This window comes from Oncorhynchus gorbuscha, linkage group LG14 (genome assembly GCF_021184085.1).
Source record: "Oncorhynchus gorbuscha isolate QuinsamMale2020 ecotype Even-year linkage group LG14, OgorEven_v1.0, whole genome shotgun sequence".
NCBI classification, from domain to species: domain Eukaryota; kingdom Metazoa; phylum Chordata; class Actinopteri; order Salmoniformes; family Salmonidae; genus Oncorhynchus; species Oncorhynchus gorbuscha.
Window position 1 is genome coordinate 44277992 of NC_060186.1, and position 21440 is coordinate 44299431.

Sequence of the window (21440 nt, forward strand, 5' to 3'; positions counted from 1 at the left end):
CAGCTGGCAAGGGTTCGACTGACATTTTCAACCTCACCTTGACCCAGTCTTTAATACCTACATGTTCCAAGCAGACCACCATAGTCCTTGTGCCCAAGAACCCCAAGGTAACCTGATGAAATGACTATCGCCTCGTTGCACTCTGTAGCCATGAAAAGCTTTGAAAGGCTGGTCATGTCTCACATCGACACCATCATCCCAGACACCCTGGACACACTCCAATTCTCATACAACCCCAACAGATCCATAGATGACACAATCTCTATTGCACTCTACGCTGCCCAATCCCACCTGGACAAGAGAAACACCTATGTGAGAATGCTGTTCATTGACTACAGCTCAGCGTTCAACACCATAGTGCCAACACCAAGCTCATCACTAAGATAAGGGCCCTAGGACTGAACACCGCCCTCTGCAACTGGATCCTAGATTTCCTGACTGGCTGCCCCCTGTTGCTGAGGATAAGCAACAAAACATCTGCCACACTGACCCACAACATGGGGATCCCTCAGGAGTGCGTGCTTATTCCCCTGCTGTACTCTCTTTTCACCCACGACTCCAACACCATCATTAAGTTTGCTGACGACACAACGGTGGTAGGCCTGATCACTGATGACAGTGAGATGGCCTATAAGGTAGAGATCAGAGATCTGGCAGTGTGGTAATAATCATAATAATATAATAATAAATAATAATAATATATGCCATTTAGCAGACGCTTTTATCCAAAGCGACTTACAGTCATGTGTGCATACATTCTACGTATGGGTGGTCCCGGGGATCGAACCCACTACCCTGGCGTTACGAGCGCCATGCTCTACCAACTGAGCTACAGAAGGACCATGGCAACAACCTCTCCCTCAACGTCAGCAAGACAAAGGAGCTTATTGTGGACTAAAGGAAACGGAGGGCCGAGCACATCCCCCATTTACATCGACGGAGCTGTAGTGGAGCTGGTCAAGAGCTTCAAGTTCCTCTGCACTAAGGATCATTCATGGTCCACACACACCAACACAGTCATGAAGAGGGCACGACAATGCTTCTTCCCCCTCAGGAAGCTTAAAGGATTTGGCACGAGCCATCATATCCTCAAAAAGTTCTACAGCTGCAACATTGGGAGCATCTTGACTGGCTGCTTCACCGCTTGGTACAGCATCTGCTTGCATCCTACCACAAGGGACTACAGATGGTAGTGTGTACGGCCCAGTACATCACTGGGGCCAAACTACCCATCATCCAGGACTTTTATACCAGGTGGTGTCAGAGGAAGGCCCATCATTTTTTCAAAGATTCCAGACACCCAAGTCATAGACTGTTCTCTCTGCTTCCGCACTGCAAGCGGTACCAATCAGATTTCTCAACCAAGTTAGGAACCAACAGGACCCTGAACAGCTTCTACCCCCCAAGCCATAAGTCCGGGTAGCTATTAGTTAACTATTTAACTATCTGCATTGGCCCTTTTTGCACAAGTTTTATTTTTTACTCATCACATACGCTGCTTCTACTGTTTATTATATATCCTGTTGCCTAGTTACTTAATTCCTATTTATATGTACTGTACATATCTACCTCAATTACCTTGTACTCCTGCACATTGACTCAGTATTGGTACCCTGTGTATATAGCTAAGTTATTGTAATTCATTGTGTATTTATTATTACACTGAACAAAAATATTAATGAAACATGCAACAATTTCATGATAAATTGTAGACCACACTATCTACCAAGAGAGTTCTCATCTATATTATTCGTAGCCGTCTATTTACCACCACAAACTGATGCTGACACTAAGGTACACTCAATGAGCTGTAAAAGCCTATTTGGAGGAGGTCAGAGACCTGGCCATGTGGTGCCAGGACAACAACCTCTCCCTTAATGTGATCAAGTCAAAGTAGATGAATGTAGACTACAGGAAAAGGAGGACCGAGCACACCCACATTCTCATTGACGGGGCTGTAGTGGAGCAGGTTGAGAGCTTCAATTTCCTTGGCGTCCACATCACCAACAAATAACATGGTCCAAGTACACAAAGACAGTCATGAAGAGGGCACGACAAACCCTATTCCCCCTCAGGAGACAGAAAAGATTTTGGGTCTTCAGATCCTCAAAAGGTTTTACAGCTGCACCATCGAGAGCATCCTGAGTGGTTGCATCACTGCCTGGTATGGCAACTGCTCGGCCTCCAACCGCTAAGCACTACAGGGGGTAGTGCATACGGCTCAGTACATCACCGGGGCCAAGCTTCCTGCCATCCAGGACCTCTACACCAGGTGGTGTCAGAGGAAGGCCCTAAAAATTGTCAAAGACAGCCACCTAGTTGTAGACTGTTCCCTCTGCTACCGTACGACAATGGGTACCGAAATGCCAAGTCTAGGTCTAAGAATCTCCTAAATAGCTTCTAACCCCAAGCCATAAGACTCCTGAACAGCTAATCAAATGGCCACCCAGACTATTTACATTGACACCCCCCCCCCCTTTTTGTTTTTACACTGCTGCTATTCACAGTATTATCTATGCATAGTCACTTTACAAATTACCTTGACTGACCTGTATATATCCTCGTTATTGTTATGTAATTATCTTGTGTTACTTTATATGATAAAAAAAAATAATAATAATACTTACGTTTATTTAGTAAATCTTTTCTTAACTCTATTTCTTGAACTGCCTTGTTGGTTAAGGGCCTGTAAGTAAGCATTTCACGGTAAAGTCTACACCTGTTGTATTCGGTGCATGTGACGAATAACATTTGATTTAATTAGAACAGATCCAGGCGCTCTAGATTCACTTTCTCATGCCATCTCACCTCATACTGGAGTTATTCCCACCTTCTCTACCTACTGTATATATTTTTGCCAGGTGTCTAGGTGTCTATTTGATGGCTGCAGATCTCATAGTCATAGCTCATCATTAGAACGGTACTGTATTTTAGTCTAGGCTGAAACAAAAGGGGAGACGTATCCTCATCTCGTGAATGTGTCGTCAGCTTGCAGGGATAATGGGCTAATGCGGCCATGATCTCTTCGCTGTGACCCTTTGGGCCTCTAATCCTCGCATTATGTCCCTTGTCCACCTTCCCCCTCCTCTCTTCCCTCCATCCTTCCCTCCGTCTGTGCAGGTATCTGCTGCCAGTGACCTCCCAGTTCATCATGAAGTGGCCTTCATCCAGCTTCGGCCATGTCTCCTCGGCCATGCCGCGCTCACGCAGTCTGTTCACCACCCGGATGGGTCAGTTCTGACTGACCGCCCAGGCCCACCCTCATGAGCTGTAACCCCCAGCCAATCCCTCCTCCCCTCCACTAACCAGTTGAGAGGGCTGAACTGGTGGACCTTGGACCCCTCAGCAGCCCCACAAAGGCCAGAGCATATGGGTGAGATTAGTGACACCCTTGCTCTGCCCAGAACACTCCAATGTTCCAACAGGACTCTTGATCTGAGCTCCACTTAGTGTCAGACAATGGGTCATTCTCATGTGCCCCGACCCAGTCGTTCTCTGTCTCTCTCGATCTCGCTTTATCTCTCTTTCTTTCTCTCTCTCTCTCTCTCTCTCTCTCTCTCTCATTGTACCTGACATTGCTGTAGTATATCCGCTCACTGTACAGTTACAAGTCAAAGTACTGTAAAGGAAACAGAACAAGGTTTCTTACATTTATTTTGTCAAATGTTCCATGAATGCAGTGAATGCTGACGCAGTGTGCAGATGGAATGAGATTAACAGGTTATCCCTTTGTTGAGAAAAAAATAAGCTTTTTTTTGCTGGCTATGAAAATTGCTAAATGTATTTTGGTGCTGTTTGGATTTTATTTATTTTTTTAACTTATTTCAATGTGATGCTTTAGTTTACATTGTTTTAACAGTCACTTTATGCTCCTGTCAATACAACCCAAAGTACAGTAGAGCGAGGAAAGATTAATTTATTTTAAACAATTGGGTCAATTGCAACCAACAGGTAGAACGTGCAGCTGCAGGTTAGCTCTTGATTTCTTAAAACGCAACTACACTATTCTGCACTCTACTGAGATATACTCTACTCAAGTACAGTAAAGTATAATACAGTACATTATAGAAGTTTATGTTTGGGCCACATTAGAATATAATTTGTAATTTGACATACCTTGATTAGACTCTAATTTAATAAAAAATATAGGTTTGTATTAACAAAATCATGATTGTTTTGAGTTGATTTTAGTTCAGGAATAGTTTATTTTCCCCTTTTGATAAGAAATTACCACACTGTATTAAGGCAAGTTATTCATGGATTAAATATTGGAAATGAAAAGTAAGTATAGCAACACAATCTTCACATTAATAAAATGTATAGCGTAAATTGGCACAGTAGATTATCGCTTGTAAACGAGTAATTATTGCAGTTGTACGGAATGATTGTCATATATTTAAATCTGTGCTTAATCTGCTCAAATATTAGGTTTAGTTTATACCGAAGATAATACCCAGAGGGCTAAATAGTCTTGAAAATGTTTTGCAGCAACAGGGACTGAAAGTTAACATCGATATCAGCTTTAGGGAGGGGTAAAATGGCCGCCAATAGTGGTTGCAATTGAGATCGGCAGTGTGGGTGATTTTAGGGCATATTGATGCTTTAACGAGAGACCACCTCATTTTGAGACCGTGCTCAATGTTGGTTGCAGTTGACCCTTAAACGTTTAACTATAGCTTATATTTTGGGTCTGTATTGACAAGTGCAGCACAGTATAGCCACAGAGTGTCTAGAATGTTTATTTCCAACTAGCGAGCCAAGCATCCCTGCTACTTAGTGAATGAGTTGACTTTGCAGCCTCACCGTAGGGAGCCAAAATGGATTCTCGGATATTGTCTTGTTGAATATGCACCTTGCAGTATATCACAATGTGGCTGGGTCATGTACAAGGTCAACTACATTGTTGACGACATTGCAGTCGTCTGCCATTTCTCACAACGTCTGTATAGGTGTTTATAGAAATCTGACGCCCGACTGGGAAGTCGTTGACATGGCACGCATGCTTGCTGCGTGCAGCAAGACTGCAATATAGGTGATTTGGAACATGACCAAGGACTTACTCCACATACTGCTTATGATGCTGTAAGCAGTAGTTCTTGCATGCATAGATTATAGTTCTACACCCAGACGTTGTCCATAGACAGAACAACTGCATTATGGGAAATACTTGAATTTTTGTGTTGTTAAATCTTTTGGTCTGCGCTCGCATTAAATACACAAATTTAGATTTTTGGGTATCTTTCATTCAAGGGTTTTTCTTTATTTGTACTATTTTATACATTGTGGAATAATAATGAAGACATCAAAACTATGAAATAACACATATGGAATCATGTAGTAAGAAAAAAGGGTTAAACAAATCAAATTATATTTAATATTTGGGATTCTTCAAAGTAGCCACCCTTTGCCTTGATGACAGCTTTGCACACTCTTGGCATTCTCTCAACCAGCGTCACCTGGAATGCTTTTCCAACAATCTTAAAGGAGTTCCCACATATGCTGAGCACTTGTTTTCTGCTTCGCTTCACTCTGCAGTCCAACTCATCCCAAACCTTTTCAGTTGGGTTGAGGGCGGGTGATTGTGGAGGCCAGGTCATCTGATGCAGCACTCCATCACTCTCCTTCTTGGTCAAATAGCCATTAAACAGCCTTGAGGTGTGTTAGTCATTGTCCTGTTGAAAAACAAATTATAGTCCCTAAACGCAAACCAGATGGGATCACTGACAGTGTCACCAACAAAGCACCCCCACAGCATCACACCTTGTCCTCCATGCTTCACGGTGGGAACCACACATGTAGAGATCATCCATTCATCTACTCTGCGTCTCACAAATCATCAGACCAAAGGACCGATTTCCACCGGTCTAATGTCCATTGCTCATGTTTCTTGGCCCAAGCAAGTCTCCTCTTCTTATTGGTGTCTTTTAGTAGTGGTTTCTTTGCAACAATTCGACCATGAAGGCCTGATTCATGTAGTCTCCCCTGAACAGTTGATGTTGAGATGTGTCTGTTACTTGTACTCTGTGAAGCATTTATTTGGGCTGCAATTTCTGAGGCTGGTAACTCTAATGAAATGATCCTCTGCAGCAGAGGTAATTCTGGGTCATGCGTTCCTGTGCTGGTCCTCGTGAGAGCCAGTTTCATCATAGCGCTTGATGGTTTTTGCGACTGCACTTGAAGAAACTTTAAAAGTTCTTGAAATTTTCCGAATTGACTGACATTCATGTCTTAAGGTAAATGATGAACTGTCATTTTTCTTAGCTTATTTGAGCTGGTCTTGCCACAATATGGAATTGGTCTTTTACCAAACAGGGCTATCGTCTGTATACCACCCCTACCTTGTCACAAAACAACTGATTGGTTCAAACGCATTAAGAAGGAAATAAATTCCACAATTGAACTTTTAACAAGACACACCTGTTAATTGAAATGCATTCCAGGAGACTACCTCATGAAGCTGGTTGAGAGAATGCCAAGTGTGTGCAAAGCTGTCAAGGCAAAGGGTGGCTACTTTGAAGAATCTCAAATATGACGTTTATCACTTTTTAGTTTACTACATGATTCCATATGTGTTTTTTCATAGTTTTGATGTCTTCACTATTATTCTACAATGTAGAAAATAGTACAAATAAAGAAAAACCCTTGACTCAGTAGGCTTTTGACTGGTACTGTATGTGTTGTATCACATATGGATTGTATGACACATGATTTAGTGTGTGACATTTATGAGTGGGGGGGGCAAAAGTGGTTGCGATAACGTAATTATGTCATTGGCACCTCTGATGTCATACTTGTTGTCAGAGATTGGAACTCAAATTATTTTCCAATCGTTCCGAGCAGAGCCCTTATTTTTATGTTCTATTCCGGTGGTCCCACCAGAAAATAAGGTTCTGAACCGATTCGAAAACAAAAAAGTAATGGTTCTATAGTTCATATATAAATGGAACATGGGAATTCAACTTTGTTTTTACATTCAGCTCATTATTTTACTCCTCCAATTAGCGCTGATAGTGTAGCTTGCTCTGGAAAGGGTAAAATACTTTTGACTGGTCAGATAAATGCAGGCGCGAGATGTGACTGAATTTTTACAGCTGGGGAGAGAGCAAGAGAAGAGGGGTGGACATGGAGATGGCTTGGCTTGGCTTGAAGCGCTGAACATCATAACGTGAATTGGAATATGTTTAGGCTATTAGTAGCATTATAACATCACCAAATTACAGAATTATATACTAGACTTTAGGAATATTTTTTGAAGTAAAAATAACATTATCAAATGTTTTTCAAGATTTATAGATAGCGGTTCTGTTCCGGAACACTGGAAATCACTTTCGTTCCTGGTTCTGTTTTCGTTCCTCTGACAATGTCGTTTGTTTTCGGTTCTGTTCCCTGAACCGGTTTGAACCCCTGTTGGTTTTAATAGGAAGTTTTGTAAATGTCTTGTTATGTAAAACAAATCTTACTAGATAACAACAAGAATATGATTTATTTTCCATGATGTAATATCGTCATGAGAAAGACATCTTTACCTGGTTGTAGACAGTCTCAATCTACAACTAGAAAATTACATCATTATGATGTCACATGTCCATTTTTGAGTCTCTTTGGCGATTCTCTGTAAGTCGTACTGTTACTGCAGTGCTTTGCCTCGTCCGAGAAGCTGCCATTTTGTGTTTTAGCAGCTGTGTCCTATTTCCCACTCCCGCAGGTACAAGTGCCAGTGCAAACAGTGAGGTGCCAATACACCGCATATCCATTCACTAATGTGTTCCATTGGTCTTTAATTAAGGTTAATTAAAGTTAATATGTGATCAATTACAGTAGAAACCCTCATTAGGAACTATTTAAATGTTAATAGGGAGAAATGCAGTATTACGTGTCTAGGCTAGATTGTGTTACTTTTCTCACATAATTTATGGGTTTGATTTTCAACGGTAATAGGAAGCAGTCAGACTTCATGATAAAGTATATTGTACGTTTTACAACAACTCTCTTACTAATAGGTGTGGCGGGAATTCTGTGCTAAAAATGTATTTTCCCCTTACACTTTGCTGAATATTAATTCACAATGCCAAATATTTTATTTTGCCTGAACTTTGTGTTATTTAAGAGAAATACCTTTTCAGTTGAGGTATGGATTTTTAAGTTTACATAGCAATAAAATGCTTAAAACAAAAGAGGTTCTCAAGTTTCTATTATTATTTATCCTATATCGGCATACGGGTGCTTTGCGGTTCCATGTAGAATCTTTTTGACTGACATATTCTGTATGAAGCGAGCCATTGAACTCTTTGGTTCTATATAGAGCCTTTACTTCAATCCCAATAGTCCATCTGAGTGACTGTGCTTGGTCTCTGTGCCTTTGATAGCCTGACAGAGTGACTACACGACATGTAGCTATGACAGGCTGTCCATGTTAGCCCTGACCTGGATCACATTTCCCATTTGGAAATGTCAAACGTCACTCATGTCAAGGAGTGTGAGAGAGAGACCCGCAGCCCTGTCTTGTCTTGACCCGGACCCCCGGGGAAGACAGGTGAGCCCGGACTTTGTTTGCCATCTCTACACCGGACTGGCGTCCAGCTTCCTCTGGCGTCTCAGATGACGCAGTGAATTTCCCCCCAATCCCTCCCTCCTGTCTTCTCTCTGTTAGTAGAAGAGGTGGATAAGTCTACAACCTTGAGTTCCTACTGCATTGTGGTCAGAGGCCTCTGCGCCAAACAGGCAGCCACTGACAGCCAGCCTTGTGTTTCAACAAGTCCCAAAAATATATCCCATGCGCTATGGCGCTGCACTGTCCTTTTGACCTCTGTCCCCCTTCTACTCTCTCTCTCACCCTCAGCTGTCCTGGATCCTGGTCCAGACAGTTGTGCAGGCAGCCAGGGTCCAGTGTACGCTCAAGTCCACAAGCCCCTCATCTCTGAATCTCCATCCCTGTGACCTGAGTGAAAATTGGCCTGGGAGCAGAGTGTTAGAGGTGGATTGCTCAAATGTGATAAAGCGGTACACTTTGACCGTGTACATGTGCGAGTGTGCATCTACAATGACATGCTTCAAAGGACTTTATCAGGAGGCAGTGGTTTACAGCATCGTCGTCGCAGCTGGGGGCTGTCTACTGACAAACACACAACCACATTGCACACCACCTAACCATCTCAGGACTGATAACAGGCATTTGCCTCCTGGATAGCAAGGGCTCCTTTTAATGTTCTCCCCGACACTCCTCCATGCACCGAGAAACTATTTCAAGGTGATTTTTTGGTATCTTCATCCTAAAGGTCATTCCCTCTTCCATAAGCTGCACAACAAAAGGCTACATTCATCAACAAACAAATTAAGAAATGGCTGCTATACTTTAATGATCTGGAAAGTTTTTTTTTTTTTTGACAATGACGGCCTAGCAAGAGGCAAAAAGCCTCCTGTGGTAACGGGGGAAAAATATTGTAGGTCAAAACGCACATCAAGACAAAAGAGAGAAGATTACATAAAGAGAGGCCTAAGACAACAACACAACATAGGAGCAACACAACATGACAACAACACAACATGGTAGCAGCACAAACATTGTTAGGCACAGAAAACAGCAAGAATGTCTGTGACTATCATTAAATGTGTTAGACTTATTATGTCAAATCAATTCTCTGTAATTATTATTATGTGATTAAACTAATCATGTAAACTTTAATTGACTAGGAATTCGGGGCACCACAGGAAAATCTTTATAGTCTCTCTATTTCCCCAATCAACTCTTCAGATATTTTCATATAAAGTACAAATGTATTATTATTAACTCATCAGATGAACGTGGTACCGTTTGGAAATTGCTCCAAAGGATGAATCAGACTTGTGGAGGTCTACAATTTTTTTCTGAGGTCTTGGCTGATATCTTTTGATTTTCTCATGATGTCAAGGTAAGAGGGACTGAGTTTGAAGGTAGACCTAGACACACATCCACAGGTACACCTCCAAATGACTCAAGTTATGTCAATTAGCCTATCAGAAGCTTTAAAGTCTTGACATCATTTTCTGGAATTTTCCAAGCTCTTTAAAGGCACAGTCAATGTAGTGTATGTACATTTCTGACCACCTGAAATTGTGATGCAGTGAATTATAAGTGAAATAATCTGCCTGTATCAATTGTTGGAAAAATGACTTGTGTCATACACAATGTAAATGTGCCAACCGACCTGCCAATACTATAGTTTGTTGACAAGACATTTGTGGAGTGGTTGAAAAACAAGTTTTAATGATTCCAACCTGTTTACATACAAGTGTATTTAAACTTCCAACTGTATATATTTTAGAGATGGGTTAACTGCCTCGCTCGGGAGCAGAAAAACAGATTTTTACCTTGTCGGGGGATTCAATCTTGCAACTTTACAGTTAACTAGTCCAACGCTCTAACCACCTGATTACATTGCACTCCACGAAGAGACTGCCTGTTACACGAATGCAGTAAGCCAGGGTAAGTTGCTAGCTAGCATTAAACTTATCTTATTAAAAAGAATCTATCAATCAAACATAATCACTACACATGGTTGATGATATTACTAGTTTATCTAGTGTGTCCTGCTTTGCATATAATCGATGCGGTGCGTATCGTTGCTCCAATGTGTACCTAACCATAAACATCAATGCCTTCTTCAAATCGATACACAGGCGTATATCATTTTAAACCTGCATATTTAACTAAAAGAAATCCAAGTTAGCAGGCAATATTAACCAGGTGAAGTTGTGTCTTGCGTTCATTGCACGCAGAGTCAGTGTATATGCAACAGTTTGGGCCGCCTAATTTGCCAGAATTTTACATAACATACGTATGACATAACATTGAAGGTTGTGCAATGTAACAGGAATATTTAGACTTATGGATGCCACTCGTTAGATAAAATATGGAACGGTTCCGTATTTCACTGAAAGAATAAACGTCTTGTATTCGAGATGATAGTTTCCGGATTTGGCCATATTAATGACCTAAGGCTCGCATTATTTAAATCAAATTGAACATGTTTCATTATTTATTTGAGGCTAAATTTATTTTATTGATGTATTATATTAAGTTAAAATAAGTGTTTTTTCAGTATTGTTGTAATTGTCATTATTACAAAAAAAAATTAAATCGTCCGATTAATCGGTATCGGATTTTTTTTTGGTCCTCCAATAATCGGTATCGGTATCAGAGTTGAAAAATCATAATCGGTCGACCTCTAATATTTACACACATATGTTGTTGTTTACGCCCGTATGTAATTGTTGTCTCTCTGTTGGAATTGCAGGTCCCTCTGCTGGAGAGTCGGTTCATCAGCGAGTCTCTGGTTAACTTCCCCAGAAGTCACAATGTCTTTTGTAGTTGTCGCTTTCTCAGCGGCTCTGGATATTGTCTGTTATAATGGATATGTCAGGCGTACAGATGGTCGTTGCATAGAATAGATGCCTCCGCGGTTGTCGGTATTCTCGTACTAGATTTATGTAATTTCCAGCTGCAGACTAGTAATTCAATGTCTAGGATTTGCTCTTATTCTGTAGTGATCGATAATCTCCAAGTTTCATCATTACCAGCCGTGTGGCCAAAGTATCCGCTGCCTGGTCTCCTGGGCCTATAGAGTTGTAGTTCTTAGCCATTTCAACATGTAGCGTCAGCTCCATGTTTTCTATTCTAATGGCCTATAGAGTTGTAGCCATTTCAACGTGGGGACTCCGTCCCGGCTTTCTCTGACTTAATGTATATTTTTGTAGGATGTGGTTTTATACTCGGTGGAAAAAGGTGTGATTCCATAACAGCTGATGTAATGTATAGTCTCACGGGGGCGTGTATGTGAGCCTTACAGAAGGCTCACATACATTACATATTTTCACAAATAGTTTCATATTTATTCATTATTTCTATCCAACATCTAGATGGAAATCTGATCATTGAAAAGTGACACAAACAGAGATACAGTAATGTGGGTCTCCTGTCTTTCATGAGGTCACCAAATGAAACAACTTTGACAGGACTTTTCTTTAAATACCCACAGACCATTCCCACATTCTCAAAAATAGAAATATTGTTTAATTATTCATACTTTTGATTGTCCAAGTGTCTCTCTGTGTTCCACAGTTTATATTCCACTCTCGAACACTACAGAGCATAGAGGCAGCGTATTTTACAACCGCCATAAAACAGCCGACTTCCCGCTCTCCCCCTCTACGAGAGAGAGCATGCTGTAGAGTGGACCCACTGTAACCTGACCTGATCCACACTAACCTGGTCAGATCGTCACAGGAGAGGTATGAAAGTAGAAACAAAAGCACATCACGCAAAGCAGCCACAAGTGTCAGTAAGTGTCCATGATTTGAATGTAGAGATGGAGTAAAAAATGTCTAGTTTGAGTGTTTTTTGCAGCTCATTCCAGTCATTAGCTGCTTTGGGGACCTTTAATAGAATGTGAATGGCAGAACGGGTGCTCTATGTGAAGGATGAGGGTTCCAGTAGGTATCTTGTGATGGAAAATGTTATGTTGATGCTTTTCTATTGATACATGTTTTTGCTTTTCTAGTAACTGTTTTCTGTGTTCATGCAAGTGACTGATTGAATGAACCCTCACTATCAGTATCTGCAATTTGGCATTTTCCCAGACCCTTGTTTTGAGAACGAAAGATCTCAGTTTCAAGGTCTTAGAGAGAAGAAGCCTCGTCAGTATTGGTTGGTCACATGAATGAAGCAAACGTTAATGATGAATTAATTATGAATGAATAAGCTAAATCATGAAAATATAACTTGTCGGTATATAACAGATCTAACGGGGCTGCCCCGAGAGAGGTCCTGATTGACATGTTCTTGGTGCATTGAGTTGGTTGGAACCTCTCTAGCGAGCTAATAATAAACAATGATTTATATAAGATTGACCTCTTCTCCCTGTGTAAGAATTTCCATGACAATTTGGCTTCAACGAACAGGATGATTAATTCTGCCTGCGGAGCATTCCAGTGGGGGTCTGCAAGAAAAAACGGGTGGTGCATTTTATGAAGCATGAAGGAAATTCTCGCCTGACCAAAAGATGACAAGATCCAAGCAGACCAGACCCTTACCGTAAGTTGCTCAGGAGAAGACACATCATCTGCAAACAATTGAGGGACCACAAATGATTTCAGTAAGTCAATTTAAATTAATCTGTATAAAGAAATCAAATAAAAAAATCTGAAGGCGAGTAATGCATAAAAAGGTACCCATAGTCTTGTAGAGAGAAGGCTATTCACTAGACTTATGAGAAGAATAGAGTGAGGGCATAATGGTACCATGGAAAGCCCCGCTGCCAGCTGTCTGTAGGCATTTAGAAGAAGTGTCTACGTGGTCTGCAGCCACTACAAATAACACAAGGTGTTTTTGAATATGGTGTGTTTTTTATATGTATAGGAAGTAGCGGCAAGAGAACCATTGAAGATACATGTGGTGCATAGCAAGTAAAAACAAGGGAATTGTTGTAGATGCACATGGGTTAATAAGGGAGATTTCCGAGTGTGTTTGGGAATAGTACCAGATGAATGTGATTGTGAGATACGACATATTAACCTATTAGGGATAGTGAGACGCTAGCGTCTCAAGTGGCCAATAGCCTCGGGAATTGCATAGCGCCAAATTCTAATAAAACGCGATAAAACTCAAACTGTAATTAAATCACACATGCAGGGTACTCAATTAAAGCTACACTCATTGTGAATCCAGCCAACATGTCAGATTTTTAGAATACTTTTCGGCGAAAGCATGAGAAGCTATTATCTGATAGCATGCACCCCCCCTGAACCACCTGAACGAGTTGTAAACAAAAGAATTAGCATAGCCGGCGCTACACACAACGCTGAAATAAAATATAAACATGCATTACCTGTAACGGCGTTCGTCTGTTGAAGGAAGAGAGTCAGACCGAAATGCAGCGTGTTTGTTACTCATGACTTTAATGAATGAAAACGAAACATTTACAAAAACAACAAACGGAACGAGAACCCTATTACAGCCTATCTGGTGAACACTACACAAAGACAGGAACAATCACCCACGAAATACAAAGCAAAACTATGGCTTCCTAAATACGGTTCCCAATCAGAGACAACGAGAATCACCTGACTCTGATTGAGAATCGCCTCAGGCAGCCAAGCCTATACAACACCCCTAATCAGCCGCGATCCCAAATAATACAAACCCCAATACGAAAACAACATATAAACCCATGTCACACCCTGGCCTACCCAAACATATAACAAAAACACAAAAGACCAAGGTGTGACAGAACCCCCCCTATGGTGCGGACTCCCGGACGCACCTCAAACCATAGGGAGGGTCTGGGTGGCCGTCTGTCCATGGTGGCGGCTCCGGCTCGGGACGTGGACCCCACTCCATTAATGTCCTTGTTCCTCCCCTTCGCGTCCTGGGATAATCCACCCTCTCCGCCGACCATGGCCTAATAGTCCTCACCCAGATCCCCACTGGACTGAGGGGCAGCTCGTGACGGAGGGGCAGCTCGGGACAGAGGGGCAGCTCGGGACAGAGGGGCAGCTCGGGACAGAGGGGCAGCTCGGGACAGAGAGGCAGCTCGGGACAGAGGGGCATCTCGGGACAGAGGGGCATCTCGGGACAGAGGGGCAGCTCGGGACAGAGGGGCAGCTCGGGACAGAGGGGCAGCTCGGGACAGAGGGGCAGCTCGGGACAGAGGGGCAGCTCGGGACAGAGGGGCAGCTCGGGACTGAGGGGAAGCCCGGGACTGAGGGGAAGCCCAGTACTGAGAGGAAGCCCAGTACTGAGAGGAAGCCCAGTACTGAGATGAAGCCCAGTACTGAGATGAAGCTCAGGCAGGTAGTAGGCTCCGGTAAATCCTGGCTGGCTGGCGGAACTGGAAGATTCAGGTTGACTAGCAGATTTGGAAGATTTAGGTTGACTAGCAGATCTGGAAGATTCTGGTTGACTGGCAGATCTGGAAGAGACTGGTTGACTGGCAGATCTGGAAGAGACTGGTTGTCTGGCAGATCTGGAAGAGACTGGTTGTCTGGCAGATCTGGAAGAGACTGGTTGTCTGGCAGATCTGGAAGAGACTGGTTGTCTGGCAGATCTGGAAGAGACTGGTTGTCTGGCAGATCTGGAAGAGTCTGGTTGTCTGGCAGATCTGGAAGAGACTGGTTGTCTGGCAGATCTGGAAGAGTCTGGTTGTCTGGCAGATCTAGAAGAGACTGGTTGTCTGGCAGATCTAGAAGATCATGGCTGACTGGCGGATCTAGCTGCTCTATGCAGACTGACAGCTCTGGCTGCTTCTTACAGACTGATAGCTCTGGCTGCTTCATGCAGACTGATAGCTCTGGCTGCTTCATGCAGACTGACATCTCTGGCTGCTTCATGCAGACTGACAGCTCTGACTGCTCCATGCAGGCTAACAGCTCTCTGCAGACTGGTGGATCCTGGCTGACTGGTGGATCTAACTGATCCTGACAGACTGGCGGCGCTGGGCAGACTGGCGGCGCTGGGCAGACTGGCGGCGCTGGGCTGACTGGCGGCACTGGCGGCGCTGGGCAGACTGGGAGCACTGGCGGCGCTGGGCAGACTGGCGGCACTGGCGGCGCTGGGCAGACGGGAGACTCCGGTAGCGCAGGAGAGGAGAAAGGCTCTGGCTGTGCTAAACAGGCGGGAGACTCCGGCAGCGCAGGAGAGGAGAAAAGCGCTGGCTGCGCTGAACAGGCGAGGCGCACTGAAGGCCTGGTGCGTGGTGCTGGAACTGGTGGTACTGGATTGAGGACACGCACAGGAAGCCTGGTGTGGGGAGCTGCCACCGGAGGACTGGAGTGTGGAGGTGGCACAGGATGAGCTAGACCGTGAAAGCGTACAGGAGATCTTGAGAGCAGTGTGGGCACAGGACGTGCAAGGCTAGGGATGTGCACAGGAGGCCTGGTGCGTGAGGCTGGCACCAACTTCACCAGCCGACTAACACGCACCTCAGGTTGAGTATAGAGCGCTAACTCAGGTGCTATCAAATCCCCGACACGATCCGTCGGACGAATATCGTATCTATAGCACCAAGCTAGCAACTCCCTCATTACTCTCCACTCCACTTTCCCCATGAACTCCTTCACAGTCTCTGCTTCGCTCACCTCTAACACCTGCTCTGGTCTCCTCCTTGGCTCCTCACGATAAACAAGGAGAGTTGGCTCAGGTCTATCTCCTGACACAGCCATACTCTCCCTGAGCCTCCCCCCAATACATTTTTTGGGGTGACTTTCGGGTTTCGCTCTGCGCCGCCGTGTTCTCCTTTTCCACTCCATTCGCCTATAGCCCTCCTCGCATTGTTCCAGTGAATCCCAGGCGGGCTCCTGCACTCTCTCTGGGTCGGCCGCCCACCTGTCGATTTCTTCCCACGTCGTATACTCCATGCCTCTACCATCCATAATGTCCTCCTTTCGCTGCTGTCTGTTAACATGCTGCTCGGTCCGTGAGTGGTGGGTGATTCTGTAACGCCGTTCGTCTGTTGAAGGAAGAGAGTTGGACCGAAATGCAGCGTGTTTGTTACTCATGACTTTAATGAATGAAAACGAAACATTTACAAAAACAACAAACGGAACGAGAACCCTATTACAGCCTATCTGGTGAACACTACACAAAGACAGGAACAATCACCCACGAAATACAAAGCGAAACTATGGCTCCCTAAATACGGTTCCCGATCAGAGACAACGAGAATCACCTGACTCTGAGAATCGCCTCAGGCAGCCAAACCTATACAACACCCCTAATCAGCGGCGATCCCAAATAATACAAACCCCAATACGAAAACAACATATAAACCCATGTCACACCCTGGCCTACCCAAACATATAACAAAAACACAAAATACAATGACCAAGGTGTGACATTACCTTTGACGAGCTTCTTTGTTGGCACTCCAATATGTCACATAAACATCACAATTGGTCCTTTTTTTTCGATTAATTCCGTCCATGTATACCCAAAATGTCCATTTATAAAGCAGGTTTGATCCGGAAAAAACAGCTTTCCAAAACACAACGTCACTACAAAACATTTCAAAAGTTGCCTGTAAACTTTGCCAAAATATTTCAAACTACTTTTGTAATACAACTGTAGGTATTTTTAAACGTTAATAATCGATCAAATTGTAGACGCGGCAATCTGTATTCGATAGAGAAAGTAAACAAAACATGCACCATTTTCCCTCTTGCGTAACTATCAACAGTGTAACGTTGTTCCAGGATGTGCCTCTTCTTTGTTTCACCAATGATTAAATTCAACCTAATTCCAAAGACTGGTGACATCCTGTGGAAGGCGTAGGAACTGTAAAATGGATGCTATCTAATTTCCCTTGGCAAAGACAGAGGGAACTGTCAGAGGAAAATAATAATATTTTAACAGTTTTCCTTGGGGTTTTGCCTGCTACATAAGTTATGTTATAGTCACAGACATGATTGAACCAGTTTTAGAAACTTCAGAGTGTTTTCTATCCAAACCTACTAATCATATGCATATAATATATTGCTTGCATGAGTAGCAGGAAGTTGAAATTGTGCACGCTATTTATCCAAAAGTGGAAATACTTCCCCCTATCCCTAAGAAGATTTATTAAGCTGATTGAAATTTAGCTGATTGAAATTTGAATAATAAGATTGAAATGTAGCTATTAATTACTGAGTGAATGAGATCTGTCAGGGGACTAGCGCCAGTATGAAAGAGAATTATTGATTGTGTGAAAGAAGGGATACCCCAACCAGTTCTGTGTGACAGCATAGACAGGGAAACAGATGCAGTTTCCATTTTGCCAACTCACAAATTGTTTTAGAACGTCATCATTTGGGACATCAATGAAAATGCCATTGGGAGTACAATACATGGTAGCCGTAAGTTTATTTAAAAGAAAATCATTGGTTCTATTTAACAGGGTATGGGGTTTATTTGAAAATGTATTACCAGGGTGGAGGAAATCTCATAAGTATTTATCATTTTATTGGTTAGGGGTAAGTCAAGTCACGTACAATGCTTTAACTTTATCTTTATCAAATGATCCATAAAGGGACCACTCTGAACATTTCTCAGAATCCTTTTTATACCACTTACATACGTTTACGTGTGGGTGTACAATTTGCATATTATTAATATTTGTATTGTTACTTCATCAGACCTCTAGTACCCCATTCTATACATTTTTGTTACTTTATATCCAGTAACCCATTATACATTTGTGTTACTGTGACAGGTTAAAGGAAATATTCATAGCCTGTTATACATTAAAAAGTATTAGTAAGTTCATAGTACGTGAGGATTTTAAAACATCTAAGGTTTAAAAGATGCATTCAGTATTAGTTGATAGAGATTGATAACATTCATATAATTGTGTTAAAGTTACAATCTGTCAAAGGGTACGAATTGTGAGAGTTATGTGTAAACGTTATATTAATTTATTTTGTGGTGCCTAAATGTGTTGATCTGTGAGCCACGAAATGCTCTTAATCTATGAGCCGGAGATCGATTGCTCTGGTCTCCACCCATATTCCTGGGGAAAATCGCGGTCTTTTCTCATTGAAGTTAAAGTTGAATTGAGAATACAACACCGTATCACTCTCGTGATTATTTCTCCCCTATTTTCAGGGGCGTAACATTTTTGGAGGCTCCGCTGAGATTGCTGCTCAGATGTCCAGTTTCCACACCCTGGTCGCTGAATTCCGAGCCAGCTAAATCTCCACATAACAACTCAGGCAGGCTGAAGTGAGGAAAGTGTTGCTGTTCGAGGGAAGTTCGAAGTTAGTGGTTAAGTACGGGTCAACTGAGGCCATTGATTGACCATCAGAGACAGTAAGGACCATCTAATTCAGAGTCAACTCCTGCACAGTAAAAGTTCCTCCTGTTCTGTCAACATGACAAGCGCCTTGGAAGAACTACAGGAAGAGGTAGTAGGAGAATTGAACACCCTGACTAAAGACAAATTACTAGAGATATGTGATTTCCTTGAAATATCAGGCGAACAGAGAAGAGATGTTAAAAACAAATCCCGCATATCATTGATGACTCACTTTATGATTTTCCTTGAAAGAGAGGAAGTTGCAGAGTTAGAAGATGGTGGCATGTCAGAATTGTTGCTACTTAAAGACGAAATGACAGAGATGATCAGTGGCATAGATAACAAAACAGGGCAAATTGACCATGATTTTGAACCAGCCAGAACACATCACAGAACAGAGGAACTGAGAACTGTAACCCCACAACAAGGGGTGGGAACTGAGCAGATTACTGCAGCCAAAGCCAGTGATTCTCTGTGTCAGCCCCAACACCATGCCAATCTTCAGGGGAGCGTGCCGCTCTCACCCAATGCACAGCCCAGCTCATACTGGCGTAAAAGTTTAACATTTTTGGTCAGATAGGTGAACTGGGCCAGAAAGAAAAACTGACTTTTTCCAGCCTTGCCCATCAGATTGAAAATGGACTTAACAGAGGCTATCCTGAGGTAGAAATAGTAGACGCAGTAGTCAGGGCTATTTCTCCAGGCTCACAGCTACGCAGCTACTTGGAAGGTAAACCCCAGCTAACTCTTCCCACACGTAGATGTATCCTGCGTTCCCACTTCCAAGAGAAGAGTGCAACAGAGCTTTACAAACAGCTAGCTTCAGAAGCACAGCATAGCAAGGAGACCCCTCAAAGCTTCCTGATGCGCGTTTTAGATTTGAGGCAAAAAGTACTGTTTGCATCCCAGGAGTCAGAATCAGGGCTTAAGTATGACCCTGCTCTAGTCCAGAGCATGTGTTTTCACACAGTCCTTACAGGTCTCCAGAGTGACAATATCAGGATAGACATGCAGGCTCTCCAGCTAGAGAGCGAAACATCAGATGAGGTTTTGCTAGAGAAGCTTAACATTGCTTGTGCTAATGAGATAGAAAGACAAAACAAAAAGCAGTTTAATGCCCCACAGTCTACTACAACTGTAAGTGTAGTCCAGTTAGAAGATATGCCATCTGCAAAGTGTCCTGTGAAGGAAGCCAAAACTACGAGAGCGTCTGCTAAATGACTTAAATGTAATGTAATACCCACAGAACTGTTAACAGAGTTAGCTGAACTTAAGACAGGTGTAGCTTCTCTAAAAGGTCTCAGTGCAGAGATTGCTCAGATTAAGGAGACATTACAGCAGCCTATGTTTCAGTCACCGCCTTGTGCCTATGCCCCACCCCCAGTTAGGAGGCCAGATAGGGACCCCCAGCCACCTGTTTCCCAGCAGCAGTATTACAGCAACTACAGTCGGTCCCAAGCACCTGACCCTGTGCAGCATCAATATGCATCTAACCAGTATACCAACCGCTCTGCTCAAGCTCCAAGGAGGTGTTTTGTCTGCCAGCAGGCAAGAACAGATGCACGCTACACACACTGCTTCCGATGTGGGAGTGGAGAACATTTTCAAGCTGGATGTAAAATCCGGGGAGCCAGACCATCATCACCTTTAAACGGAAACGGGTTACCGTGTTAACGGTTAAACGCTTTCCCAAGCCTCAATAGAAACAAGGTGAGAGCTTTTATGCAGGCTGTTAGCGCAGAACAGACAGATGAATACGCAGTGAAAACCAAGAAAGAGAAGGTTGCTGTACCAAAACACAGTAGCATTCAGATTGAGTGCCTTGTAGCTTCCCAGCCTTTCAAAGATGACATGACAATGCTTTTCCAGCCAGACCTGAACTCGCAGTGGCCAGACGACCTTGAGTTCTTTGACACACTAGTCAGAGTCAGGAAAGGTGTTTTTCCAGTTATCCTGCTTGATGTCTCTAACCCCACTGACCACGACATTGTACTGTACAATAATCGGTACAGTACAAACCATTATGACTGTGTTACCTGCCCAAGTCTTTGAAAAAACTGTCACCTCAGCCACAGTGAATCACACCAGCGTTCGAACCCCATGTACTGCTACTGAACAGTGGGATACACCAGTAGGTTTAACTCACCTAACCGAAGAGCAGAGAGAGGTTGTTAGGAAAATGCTTAGAGAGGAGTGTCACTCCTTCTCCAGAACAGATAATGACATTGGCTGCATTGAACGATTGAAAATGACTATTTCTCTAAAAGACTCTGAACCAGTAAAGCGCACATACTCGTCAGTGCCCAGGACACTGTATCAGGAGATGAAGGGTTACATTTATGACCTCATAGTCCAGGGCTGGGTTAGGAAGTCAAACTCTTCATATTCTTCACCTGTCGTGTGCGTTCGTAAGAAGGACGGGACCCTCCGGTTGTGTATAGATTACAGAGACCTGAACAGAAAGACACATCCCGACCGCCAGCCCATCCCTCGGGTCCAAGACATCATGGACAGTTTAGGTGGTAATTCCTGGTTCTCCCTCTTAGATCAGGGGAAAGCGTATCACCAGGGGTTCATCTCTGAAGAAAGCAGACCACTGACAGCATTTGTGACACCGTGGGGACTCTATGAGTGGAT

General features: G+C 43.2%; 1 protein-coding gene across 1 annotated transcript in view; it reads left to right on the forward strand.

Annotated features, from left to right (window-relative positions):
* Positions 1 to 5331, forward strand: part of ttll7 (tubulin tyrosine ligase-like family, member 7) — a 131228-nt gene extending 125897 nt beyond the window's left edge. The window contains exon 21 of the mRNA XM_046298121.1: positions 3121 to 5331. Coding sequence (XP_046154077.1) covers positions 3121 to 3241 — 121 coding nt within the window. The 3' untranslated portion in view covers positions 3242 to 5331. The remainder of the gene's footprint in view (positions 1 to 3120) is intronic.
* Positions 5332 to 21440: the final 16109 nt, after the last annotated feature.